This window comes from Coffea arabica, chromosome 5c, assembly GCF_036785885.1.
Source record: "Coffea arabica cultivar ET-39 chromosome 5c, Coffea Arabica ET-39 HiFi, whole genome shotgun sequence".
Lineage (NCBI taxonomy): Eukaryota > Viridiplantae > Streptophyta > Magnoliopsida > Gentianales > Rubiaceae > Coffea > Coffea arabica.
Genome location: NC_092319.1, coordinates 30,509,508 through 30,523,171, shown reverse-complemented (window position 1 = coordinate 30,523,171; position 13,664 = coordinate 30,509,508). Strand labels below are relative to the sequence as shown.

Genomic DNA, 13,664 nt, shown 5'->3' with positions numbered 1-13,664 from the left:
TTAACCACATTTGACATCCACTAGAGCCATTTCCAACCATTACAATTCATCATACAAGCCCCCAACATCAAGATCATATTAAACCAGAAAAATTCCCAATAAAATAAAAACTTCACCATAACAAGCCAAATCAAGAAATAAATCACATTTTCACACACTCATGCCACTTCTAAGCATCATATGACCATTATTAGAGGTACTAGGGTGTTCAAGCAACACTTACCAAGAAATCAAGAGAAAGAGGGATATTGGACACCTTTGATCTTCAAACAAAGTTCACCAATACACTTACTAACACTAGAAGCAAAGTTTTTATGGAGTAGAAACAACTCTAGGCTTTGGTTTGTGGTAGATTGGACCAAGTGGAAGCTTGCAAAATGAAGAAGTTCTTCTCCTTCTTGAGCTTGGGATGGCCGGCCAACACAAGGTAAGAAATGGTAAATTTTTATGATTTTTTTGAGATATTTAACCCTTGGTCAAGAAAGTCAAAATGATGAATAGTATTTCTTTAAAAGTATCCAATAAGAAGGTGACACTTGTCACCTTCATTAATGCCTTCTTATCTTTCTTTTCTCTCTCACATCAATCACTTCACACACACTACTTATCTCTTAACACCCGATAAATTTATAACAGTATCCGAAACTTAACCTTATTGGCCGAATTTTTCCGAACTTTTCGCACTAGTGGGTCCCACGTCCATTATTTATCCTTAATTTTCTAAAAACTCGCCAATGCTAGAAAAATATCTTGAAACTATAATTGCTCATAAAATCCTCTCAGAAAATATTTCTAAGCCAGAAAATGCAAAATTATGCAATTAAAGGGGAATAAACCCTAGGAAAATAATTAGGGTTTTACGGGCTCTCACAGTAATTATGCTAGAGGTTGGGTTTTGTTTTTGCTAAGATGGCATGCTGTAGCTCCCTGCTTTTCCCTTGTGGTTGTGCAATCAGCCACGGATTTAAGGGGGGGCTGGTGGGGGCTTAAGCCCCCCCCAAGCCGCCGGAAAACCCCCTATAATCAAACGCTAAGGCTTACTCTGCCTATCTCAGTCGATCTCAAGGACACCGCCATCCCTAACTGCCTCCAGTCCTGCTGCCAGAAGAGCACCGCCGCTAGCAGTCCACCGTAAGTTATCCCTTTCATTTGTATTTCATTTTTTTTCCTTGATCACAAGTTTTGGAAAGTTTTTCAAATGGGTCTGCCATGACTTGGTTGTTGCGTTTCCCCTGTTGATGGCCCATAATTTTATGATTATACGTGTTTTATGTGTTGATTTGGTTGGATTTTCTTGGGATTTCTGATAATTTTGGGTGCTGCTTTACATCAATTGAGCGAGAGATTAGCTAAAATTTCTTATGCTCATGTGGTGTTTGACGAAATACCTAACCGACAGTCTTGCTTGAAGACGATTTTGCTTGCATTTTGCGTGTTCTTATCCCAGAAATTTTGTTTACTAGAGTTGGGTAGTTGACGTTTTTGGCAATTATGCAAGAGGTTGGGTTTTGATGGTATGCTGTAGCTCCCTGCTTTTCCCTTGTGGTTGTGCAATAGATTTGAAATGATGAATTAGAAGAAAGCCACGGTTGGGAATAAAATTATTGCAGAGAATATTTGTTGCTCAAAAGAAAAGTTTCTCATGGCTTTGTATGTTCTTTTCAAAGGATTCTACACTTAGCATATGAATAAGTTGACCCGTATCAATTTCCCTTTAGTAGAATATGTTTTTCAGTTTGGCTATTGTTGTTTCATTTCTGCCATTTTTGAATGAAAGCTGTTAGTTTCCTTCATCCGATGATCTGCGAGGCTGTTTTGCTGTGAATACTGAGTTTTTATTGCAAGATTATGGTTGTGCCTAAGATTTTTATCTTGTGAGTTTGTTTGAAGTTATGGCAGAGCTCTAAGCCATTTTGGTTGCATTTTGATGAGCATCAAATCTGCAGCAGAATAAAATTTTTGCAGTCCTCTTTGCTGTTTTTTTTTTCTGCAATTGCTCACCAAGTTTCAGCCATCCAACCTGCTGATTGGTCTTATATTGAAAAGGTGGATTAGATAAGTGGTGTTGGATTAGCATGTTTAGTATTTTGTTCAAATTCAAGATCTGATCTTTAGCATGTTTTCTTGAATGTTTTGGTTCGGCACTTCAAACAAGAGTTAAACATTTTCGCTGCATTTTTGTTTTGTTATTTTGAAAACCACTGCTATCCCTTTGTTTTTGCTAGCTGTCACCAAACCAGATTTTCTGATTTGATCTTGCAACAAAAGGGTAATATTTGGCTTGGGTGGTGATTAGGAGTGTGTCTTGTGATTGTTTGATTCAAAAAGCTGATGTTTGTGAGTGACATATTCGAATTGATAGTGAACTAGAGAAGGTAGCAGGTTGATGTTGCATAAATTCTCACCGTAGCCTTGCATGAACAGATTGTAGAAATGTGCTTTGCAAAAATAACTTTCTAAAATTGCACTCTGGCCCCCCAAGTCTCCCTTTGTTCACCGTGGCCCAAAATCTGGAAAAATCAAACTAATTTCACTCTTTTAAGCTTAGTCCTCTGTTTGCATATTTTATGTGGTTTTTTGGACAGATTAATTCTGGAATTTAGACCATAATTGTAGCATTTTGAAATATTGAGCAAATATTGCAGCGTTTTCAACGGATAAAGACTCGCAGAATGCAATTGCCTCCTCTTCGTTATTCGAGTGCAACAACTACCAATACTTCAAGTGTTAATCAATAACAAATTTTTGGGTATGTATAATTATATGTTTTTATTATTTTTATAATTATCGATTCTAAATTTTACTTATTAAATATATTTATTTCATCAAAAAAAAAATTTTTAATACACTTCAGCCCCCCCAAAAATAAATTTCTGGCTCTGTCCCTGTGTGCAATAGATTTGAAATGATGAATTAAAAGAAGGCCACGGTTGGGAATAAAATTATTGCAGAGAATATTTGTTGTCCAAAAGAAAAGTTCCTCATGGCTTTGTATGTTCTTTTCAAAGGATTCTACACTTGGCATGTGAATAATTTGACCCATATCAGTTCTCCTGTAGTAGAATATGTTTTCAGCTTTGCCATTGTCGTTTCATTTATGCCATTTTGAATGAAAGCTGTCAGTTTCCTCCATCCGATGACCTGGAAGGCTGTTTTGCTGTGAATGCTGAAGTTTTTATTTGCAAGATTATGGTTGGACCTTAGATTCTTATCTTGTGAATTTGTTTGAAGTTCTGGCAGAGAGCTCTTTAGTTGAGCTTATGCAGTGTTGTATTTGTATAGATTGGACTGTGATTTCTAACTTCTTGCTGGTGCTGTAATATGTGGGCCCAAATTATATGAGGTTCTTAATGAATTGTAATTTTTGTTTTAATAATCTAAGTCTCATTACTTGTTCTTTATTATTATACTCCTCTTCTTACCTACTTCTTTTACTCTTTTATGACAGATAAATGCTATTCATACTAGCTTTTGGAAGATATCTATGGTTATGGTTGAAGAATGTTGAAGACAAAATTGCCTTTTGCTCATGGAGTGGTTCATTTAGATGTTCTTCAATTTCTTAAACTGTGATTGCTTTTGTAAATGTACCTTATGTACAAGTGATATTTTGGACAAATGTTATTTTTGTAGGCATTAGTTGGGTAATGTACACTTGAATTTGGCATTTGAGAATGCTATATTATTACCATGTAATCTAATGCAAATACTTTTGGTTATCAATCGTTCATGTTTATTTGTATGGTTTGTTTAAAATCAATGATTTAGCAATGATTACAGGTCAAATTATGACTATTAAGCTATTGAGAAATTATCTAATGACAAAAAAAAGTTGTCACAAAATAGAAAATAAAAACTCCTTGTCACAACAGAAACTGTCACTAAATCTAAGCTAAATTTGTGACGACAATTGTTGTCAGTAAAATAGTTATATACAATGGCTTTCGGTGCTTTTTAGTGACGACCTTAAGTAGAGCATTTTTGACAAAAGGTCAATTCGTCAATAAAACACTTCCGGATTGTTGTCACTAATGACAACTATTTAGTGACGACATTTCAGGTCGTCACTAAATAGTTGTCATTAGTGACGACAATCTGGAAGTGTTTTATTGACGACTTGATCTTTTGTCAAAAATGCTCTACTTAAAGTCGTCACTAATGAGAACTATTTAGTGACGACATTTTAGGTCGTCACTGTTTACTTTTACCGACGGGGATTTAGTGACGACTTTGTGACGATAAAAAAGTCGTCAATAAAAGGTATTTGTGACGATATTTGTATGTTTTGTGATGACTTTGTGTTGTCACTAATGAACAATTTTCTTGTAGTGTACCTTCCTCTTACAATCAAGTTGAGCATTATACCTGGCTAACCAGTCCATGCCCAAGATTATATCATACCCCTTAATGGACAGGCTTATCAAATCCCTTAACAATTTCCTCTCTCCTACCCAAACTTCACAATCCTTATAAACTATACTAGTGACCAAATGATGATCCCCCGTAAGAGTACTAACTTCCAGGTCATATGATAAACTAGCAGGTTTTATATCTATTCCGCACATGAAATTGGGGTTGACAAATGAATGAGTAGCACCGGGATCTACTAAAACTTTCGTAAATCGGTGAAATACAGGAATCGTACCTTCTACAACTTCCGAAGAATCGGGGACCTGTTGTGGCTCCAGTGAATACACTCGAGCCGCTATCTTAGGTTTAGTCCCTTCCACCTTAGTCGGTTCGGAATTGGTCCTCGTCAGTTGCTGGCTCCCCCTTCCATCTTGTGATAGAACCGGACAAGTGGCAAGTTGGTGGTATACACTTCCGCAACGCAGACATTTTCCCTCCTTCTTCCAGCAAGTGTCCCCCATGTGGTTTGGCTTTCCGCAATACCCGCAAGGTCCGCGAGATGCAGAAGCCGGGCCTCTGTGGAAACCTCCTCTTTGACCTCTCCTAACTTGGCCACCTCCTGACGGGACCCCTCGTGACATTCCCGGCATCCTTCCTTCTCCAGTCCCCCGTCCAAACTTGGGAGGGGTACTCTTATCCCGCTGCCCCGAACTGTTTCCAGAAAATCCTCGCTTCTTCGCCTGCAAATTTCTCACTTGCAGCCTGGCATTTTCCACTCGTTGAGCCTTCTCCACTACCTCACTAAAGGCGGTAATCTGCGCTACAGCTAGATTGTGACAGCCCCACCTTCCCCTAAGGCGTACCAAAGGAGTTAGCGGACTGCCTGCCCAGCTCTTGCCAGGACTACTAAAACGGTCAAACACTAACTCAAGTCGTTCGGGAAAATATTGGCGCGCTTAATCAATCCAATAAATGAGAAACGGGAAAACAAAAGGCAAAACGTAAAGCGAATAGTGGCTGCCACGTCACAATCCGCCAAGATCCCATTGATTACAAGAAATTTCCAACAATCACTGAAAAGAGTATATACAAGCCAAGTACAATCCACTGGATAGGAATACACCCTATTACAAACCACTTTTGTATGGTTACAAGCCAAAAGAAAACATTTAAATCCAAGTACAACAAAGGTTCCAACTATTGAGGAGCTATACAAAATCTCTCAACTAGCTCCACTCAACTTACGCAATACAGTCAAAAGTCCAAAAGATAATTCCCTGTAAGGAAAACAAAATTTACGAAGTGAGCTTTCGCCCAATGAGGTACTGTCACGTACATATACCAAGATCACATAAACTCAAGAGCATTCAGTCCAAATACGTTCGTCAAGTAAGTAAAAGCAATAACACCCAAATGTAAGGAATAAAAGGATACGGATGGCTCTCAAGAGCCCTTTTCCTCTTTTGCCATACTTGATCTCATCCCATTGACTCTCCGTCAATGTATACCAGGTAATCATGACCGTAGACCCCTCTTTACTCCAATTATCCGTCCACCTCACTTTCCCCTTACCGGGCCCGAACACCACACAGTACAGAATTGGTATTACTCGAGTATACCGGAAATCAAGGGTCTCATACCCAAAGATTCCCAAAATACAGTCCCCATGGCTTGTCAAATGTCCCCGACCAAGTCCTTACTGGCTCGAGTCCATTGACTTCCAATGAGGTAGAGCTCAGAGTGAACAGTAAAGGTTCAGAGATACAGTAAGCAATGGTATCCAATCGACACCAAATCAAGTACATTCAAGAGTATTCAAGTTATATCATAACCAAACAAGTAGGCCAGAGAGTACGAGAGTGGTAAAGTACACCCTCGCCTCACCTAGTCCAAACAATCATCACAACTAGTCCAAAACACAGAATTCAAGTACAAGAAAGCCACGGAATAACAAATATGTGAGTAGTACACTCACCAAGTCAAACAAAGAAATTTCACAAGTTTTCGCCCGACGTGAGCCTCGGATCACCGGCACGCCCTATAATAATCAAGAAAGTACAATTAAGACTCAAACACGAGTCGAATACCTTTTAATAGGAACTATTAAGGTAAAACCCAAATATAGCTTGGAAATGAAAAATACATAATATTTAGGGTTAAAAGTAGAAACAACCCTAAAATTATTCATTTCTAGTCAATCTCAACCCAACTCACAAGGATCCAATGCCCTAGACACTCGGACAGCATTTCCCCTAAAATTTCAGCTTTTCCAACCTACAAGACACCAATAAAAACCATCCAACACAACCACAAGCACCCAAACAATTCATAAGGCATTCAATATACTTCATTAGGGTCACAATACCCCTCAATAATAGCCAATTAGAAGCTCAACAATCAACCATAGCAAAGCCCCAATTGAAACCCTAAATCTGAAATTTTTCGCACAAGCGGCAATTTCCGCAATTAACTACAATTAACGCACAAGTGAGCTATAAAACACCATTTGGAACCACCAAATCAAACCCAATCATATCCATCATATGAAACCAGAAAAATTCCAAGAAAAATCAGAAAATTGGGAAACTTCACTCCAATCCACCAAATCTTCCGTACAATCACGTATATAGCTACTATAAGGCACCATTTGGCCAAAATTAGAAACAAAAGATGAGTTCCAAGCAATATACCTTAGATCTTCAAGAAAGGTTGAAGCTTAGAGAGTTTTCTTCCAAAATAACACCACCAAGGTCTTCAAACACTCCAAGCAAAGTGATTTTACGGACTAATTCAAGAAACAATCGGTTGATTTTCGAGATTGAAGCAAGATTAGAAGATGGAAGTTGAAGAATTTTCTCCCTTTGCTAGCAAGAGAGGTTCGGCAATGAGGAGGTGAAGAATGAAGAGGTTTTGGTCAAATTTGGACTTTTATGTAATGACAAAGAAAGTTAGGCAAAGTTAGGTAAGCTTGGTCCAACCACATTTGGACACGTGGCACCTTGTTTTGTTTAGTGTTATCCTCTTATCCCTCCAGAGTTAATCCATCTAGGTAACCTCTAATCATCTCCTAACACCTAGTAATGAAATCCCTTTATGAACAATTTAACCGAATTGGTCGAATTTCTCTCACTAAATGCACTAGCGGGTCCCACGTCCAAAATACGTTCCAAATTTCTCACGAACTACCTTATACTAGAAAAATGATTTAAAAACTATATTTACTGATAAAATATTGATAAAAGTAATATAGTAAAGAAAATACAAGAAAACGGTGCACAGGAATAAAATAATAAATAAATAAATAATTTTTTTTTCTCTGGGTTCTCACATCCTCTCCTCCTTAAGAAAATTTCGCCCTCGAAATTGCTCACCTGGGTTACTAAACAGCTCAGGATATTTCTTTTGCATCTCTTCCTCCAGTTCCCAAGTTGCCTCTTCTATACCATGATTCCTCCATAAAACCTTTACTAATGGAATTTGTTTATTCCTCAGTTCCTTAATCCTTCGATCGAGTAGTTGTACAGGTCTCTCTTCGTAAGTGAGTGCCTTATTTAACTCAATCTCCTCTGGTCGCACGATGTGGGTTGGGTCAGGATAGTACTTTTTCAACATCGAGACATGGAAAACGTCATGAATCCGAGCTAAACTTGGTGGCAACTCGAGTCGGTACGCTACTTTTCCAACTCGTTGAAGAATTTTGTAAGGCCCCACGAACCGTGGTTGAAGTTTCTTTCCTCTACCCGCAGTGACACTTCGTAGTGGCGTGATCTTAAGGAAGACACGGTCTCCAACTTCGAACTCCAAATCTTTCCTTCGGTTATCTGCGTAGCTCTTTTGTCGGCTTTGAGCTGTTTGGAGTCTTTGACGGATCAATTTAACCTTTTCTTGCGCATCCTCCATCCAAGGAATGGTTGTTGGATCTAGAACTTTCTTTTCCCCCACTTCATCCCAATAAATGGGCGAACGACACTTTCGTCCGTAGAGAGCTTCGTATGGTGCCATTTGAATGGACGAATGGAAACTATTATTATAGGCAAACTCTACTAAAGTCATATGTTGGCCCCAATTACCCCCAAAATCTAGAATACACGTTCGTAACATATCCTCGAGGGTTTGAATTGTTCGCTCCGACTGTCCATCCGTCTGGGGGTGATAAGTTGTACTAAGGTTAATTTTGGTCCCTAAGTGCTCCTGAAATTTTTGCCAAAACCTTGATACAAAACGAGGATCTCGGTCTGAAACTATACTCACTGGAACCCCATGTAACCTCACAATTTCATTCAGGTACAACCGAGCCAGTTTATCCAGGGAATCTTTCACATTCACAGGTAAGAAATGGGCCGATTTGGTCAACCGATCAACGATCACCCAAACGGCATCATGTCCTTTTTGAGTTCTTGGCAATCCAGAAACAAAGTCCATCGTGATATTTTCCCACTTCCATTCGGGTATCTCAAGAGGTTGTAACAGTCCAGAGGGTTTTTGGTGTTCAGCCTTGACTTGCTGGCAAATCAGACAGGTTTGGACATATTGAGCAATCTCTCTTTTCATCTTATCCCACCAGTACAACCGTCGCAGGTCTTGGTACATCTTATTACTACCAGGATGGATCGTGTATTTCGATCGATGGGCTTCCTCTAAAATTTCCCTTTTCAGGTTTTCATCATTGGCCACCACTACTCGATTCCTATATCTTAAAATCCCTTCAGGACCCAAATTGAAATCAGGTAATGCTTTTTTTTCTACCTTTTCCTTCCACTTTTGTACCATCGGATCCTTCTCTTGGGCTTCTTTAATTCGATCAAGAATAGTAGAGGTTACCCGAATATTCCCAAAAGTTATTTTCTTACATCCCAATCTAGGGTTCCACTCACTAGCTGCTCCTAACATCTCCCACTCCTTGACCATCAACCCGGCTACTTGAGCCTTCCGACTTAGGGCGTCCGCTACTACGTTAGCCTTACCAGGATGGTAGTTGATCGTGCAGTCATAATCCTCTAAGAGTTCCATCCACCGACGTTGCCTCATATTCAACTCTTTTTGGGAGAACAGGTACTTAAGACTCTTATGGTCTGAATAAACCTCAAAGGTAATCCCGTAAAGATAGTGTCTCCACTTTTTCAGAGCAAAGACCACAGCAGCTAACTCCAAGTCATGGGTAGGGTAGTTTTGTTCATGGGTTTTTAGTTTCCTAGAGGCAAAGGCAATCACATTCTTATTTTGCATTAACACACACCCCAAACCTTCCTTCGAAGCATCGGTATAAACAGTGAAACTGTCCTTCCCACTAGGCAAGGCCAAAACAGGAGCTCTGGTTAACCTTCGCTTTAACTCCTGAAAACTGGTTTCACACCTAGTATCCCACACAAAACGACCGTTTTTCTTCGTCAGGTCGGTTAAAGGGCCGGCCAGTTTAGAAAAGTCTTTAATAAAGCGTCTATAGTACCCAGCCAACCCTAAGAAACTGCGAATTTCAGTGGGATTTTCTGGCCTCTTCCATTCAGCCACCGCCTCTACTTTCGCGGGGTCTACTGTAATACCTTCTTTTGAAATCACATGTCCTAAGAAAGAGATTTTCTCCAGCCAAAATTCACACTTACTAAATTTGGCGTATAGCTGATGATCTCTCAGGGTTTGTAACACTAACTTCAAATGTTGCTCATGTTCCTCACGGGTTTTAGAATAGACCAAAATGTCGTCAATGAACACGACAACGAATCGGTCCAGGTAGGGTTTGAAAACTCGATGCATCAAATCCATAAAGGCGGCAGGGGCATTGGTCAACCCGAAAGGCATGACCGCAAACTCAAAATGCCCATATCTAGAATTGAAAGCAGTTTTGGGTACATCTTCTTGCTTAATTAGCAACTGGTAGTAACCCTGTCGGAGATCTAACTTTGAAAAGACCACTGCGCCTTGTAGCTGGTCGAACAGTTCATCGATGTGGGGAAGTGGGTATTTGTTCTTAATGGTCATGTTGTTTAGTCCCCGATAGTCGATACACAGTCTTAACGTTCCATCCTTCTTCTTAACAAATAGTACCGGAGCCCCCCAAGGAGATCCACTCTCACGAATAAACCCACGCTCCAACAAGTCTTGCAACTGCAACTTCAGTTCCTTGAGTTCAGCAGGTGCCATTCGATAGGGGGTCTTAGAGATAGGTGACGCTCCTGGCAATAGGTCAATCTTAAACTCTATCTCCCTCTCCGGAGGTAAAGTTACTAATTCATCAGGAAACACATCCGGATATTCACTTACAGTAGGCACATCCTCAACCCTCAGCTTATCAGTGGGAGTATTTATAAGAAAAGCTAGAAACCCTTGGGCCCCTCTGTACAGAAATTTTCTAGCCCGAATACCCGAAATCAATGCAGATGAGGCTAAACTACCTCTTACATCTAGCCTTAAGGTCGCCTCCCCCGGTATACGAAATTCCACTACTTTTCTCTTACAATCGAGCTGTGCATCGTACTTAGCTAGCCAGTCCATACCCAATATAACGTCGTACCCCTTAATGGCCAAACTTATAAGATTCCCTAAAAGCTTTCTCTCTCCTACCCATATTTCACAATTCACATACATCAAACCAGTAATCAAATGTTGGTTCCCCGTAGGAGTACTAACCTCTAAGTCATAAGGCAAGCTAACGGGTTTTATATCAATACCGCACATAAAATCGGGGTTAACAAAGGAATGGGTAGCACCAGGGTCTATCAAAATCCTAGCTAGACGATGGAAAACAGGGATCGTACCTTCTACAACCCCAGAGGAATCAGGGACTTGTTGTTGCTCAAGGGAGTAAACCCGAGCTGGCACCTTTGGCTTTGTCCCTTCTACCTTGGACTGTCCCGAGTTGGCCTTCGACGACTGAGTGGTTGCTCTCGCCTCCCGAGGTAACACTGGGCAGTTAGCTATTTGATGCTCTGCACTCCCGCAGCGCAAGCATCTTCTCTCCTTCCTCCAACAGTTGTCCTCAGTGTGGTTTGGTTTTCCACAAAATCCACAGGGTCCGCGTGCAACTGAGGCCGAACTTCCTTGTGAGGTGCTCTTCTGCGGGCCCCGTCCATTGTGACTACCCCTCGGCGGAGTCCCTCGTGTCATCCCCGGTTGCCTTCCTCCACCGGCTCCTCTTCCAAACTTGGGAGGGGTCCCTTTATCCCCTTGGGTCGAACTACTCGCAGAGAACCCCCGTTTTTTCACCTGAAAATTCCTTACTTGAAGCCTTGCATTTTCAACTCGCAAAGCTTTCTCCACGGCGTCACTAAAAGTGTGGATCTGGGCTACCGCCAGATCCTTTTGAATTTCCACATTGAGCCCCTGAGTAAAACGCCGAACTCTCCTTTGCTCCGTCAGAATGAGTTCAGGGGCAAACTTGGATAAACGAGTAAACTGGCTCTCGTACTCAGCCACTGATTGAGTCCCTTGGCGGAGCCTAATAAACTCGTCCTCCCTTTTTTCTTGGACTAGAGGGGGAAAGTATTTTGCGTTGAAGTCCCTCACAAAATTTACCCATGTTCTTAGGGTTTGTTCCCGGTCCCATTTCATGCGTATCATATTCCACCAAGAACGCGCGGCTCCTTCCAATTGAAAGACAGCGAAAGTAACCTGTCTCTCCTCTGAGTAGTGTAGGGCGGCAAAAATATCTATCATTTTCTCTAACCACTTTTCGGCCACGTCCGGATCTGGCCCGCCTAGAAATTTTGGCGGAGAGAACTTCTGAAATCTCTCCAGGGCCCGATCTTCACTTTCTACTACATGGCCAGGGTTCCCAGGTTGTTGGATAGGAGGTTGGCCCTGCTGTTGCACTACGTGGGCTAACAGGTCAGTCATTTGCTGCATAGCAGCGGCTATCTGGGCATTAGGGTCAACCCTAGGTTCAGGGTTTGATTCCGTCGTGGTATTCCTAATACCCTCGTCAGTTGTGGGTTGCCTAACCCCACGCCCGCGGCCTCGTCCGCTACGAGTGCCTTCCATTCTCTAGGTCACTCTAAAATCGAGGCACAAACTAATATCAAAAGGCATATCAATATAGTCATATAAGCATGAACAAAATTAAAAGTAAACACCACATAAGGCACGTATACACATAGCACATTTATACATGGAACACATAACTGTGTCAAACAGTCATACATAAGCAGTCAAGCAAATATATACAAAGTACTCCCGTGAAGCCAAAAGAGGGTCTGCCAAAATACACTATACAACCTAGGTCTCAAAAGTACAAAACAACTAACCAAAGCTTTTCCTAGGTATCCCTCACACGGGATCAAAATAAGGCTCAAAACCCTAATCTAGTCCTCGACGGAGCCAACCGACTCCCCCCCAGAGCTAGAGCTAGGGCTAGGGGCGCCTCCCTGACCTGGAGCTCCGCCACCTGGAGCTCCCCCTGGCGCATTGGCGCCAATCACCTCCTGGATCAGCGCCCCACACTCATCGATAATCGCGCCGGATCGGTCTCTCACCTCCCGGACTACGCGAGTAAGGCGGTCGTTAACCACCTGCAACTGCTCTCGCAGAGCGTCCGTCCTCTCCTGCTCCATGGCCACGTCCCCCTGGAGCTCTCCAATCCTATCGGCCTGCATCCGCATGATGCCTCTAAGCCTAAGGGTCTCAGTGCGCTCCCTGGCGGCGTCACATCTCAGCCTCCGCCGCTCGGCAAGTACCGCCTCAACCACGTGGTCCGCGTAGGAGTAAAACTGGCAACGCCTACAGCGGCGGGTCCGACTAGCGGTATACCACAGCCGGATCGGACCTCCGGGTCTCTCCTGATAGTCGATGACTCGGGGGCGCCTCTGAGGTGGCTCGCCTCCGCCTGCACCACTGGTACCGGCCATAACCTACAAAGATAGCAAAGGTTTATAGCTTAAACAATATTTTCACACTTAATGGTGTCTAAACACAATCCCCAAGAGTTCTAAGAAACAGGTTTTAGATTCGCCCAGGTTATTTCTAGCCTATGCTCTGATACCACTTGTGACAGCCCCACCTTCCCCTAAGGCGTACCAAAGGAGTTAGCGGACTGCCTGCCCAGCTCTCGCCAGGACTACTAAAACGGTCAAACACTAACTCAAGTCGTTCGGGAAAATATTGGCGCACTTAATCAACCCAATAAATGAGAAACGGGAAAACAAAAGGCAAAACGTAAAGCGAATAGTGGCTGCCACGTCACAATCCGCCAAGATCCCATTGATTACAAGAAATTTCCAACAATCACTGAAAAGAGTATATACAAGCCAAGTACAATCCACTGGATAGGAATACACCCTATTACAAACCACTTTTGTATGGTTACAAGCCAAAAGAAAACATTT

At 41.8% G+C, this 13,664-nt stretch overlaps 1 protein-coding gene and 1 long non-coding RNA gene across 2 annotated transcripts; one reads left to right on the top strand and one right to left on the bottom strand.

Moving 5' to 3' along the window:
- The first annotated feature begins 879 nt into the window (after positions 1-879).
- On the top strand, positions 880-3,719 carry LOC140007699 (uncharacterized). The gene is made up of 2 exons (XR_011815043.1): positions 880-1,131; positions 3,449-3,719. It is a non-coding gene; the product is annotated as an uncharacterized lncRNA (long non-coding RNA).
- A 588-nt stretch (positions 3,720-4,307) lies between these two features.
- On the bottom strand, positions 4,308-12,000 carry LOC113722275 (uncharacterized). Its single transcript, XM_072049968.1, has 4 exons — positions 11,103-12,000; positions 10,609-10,904; positions 7,813-9,966; positions 4,308-5,165 (listed from the first exon to the last, which is right to left on the bottom strand). Exons 1-4 carry the CDS (start codon positions 11,998-12,000, stop codon positions 4,308-4,310), a joined length of 4,206 nt encoding a protein of 1,401 aa, XP_071906069.1.
- Between the last annotated feature and the right edge of the window lie 1,664 nt (positions 12,001-13,664).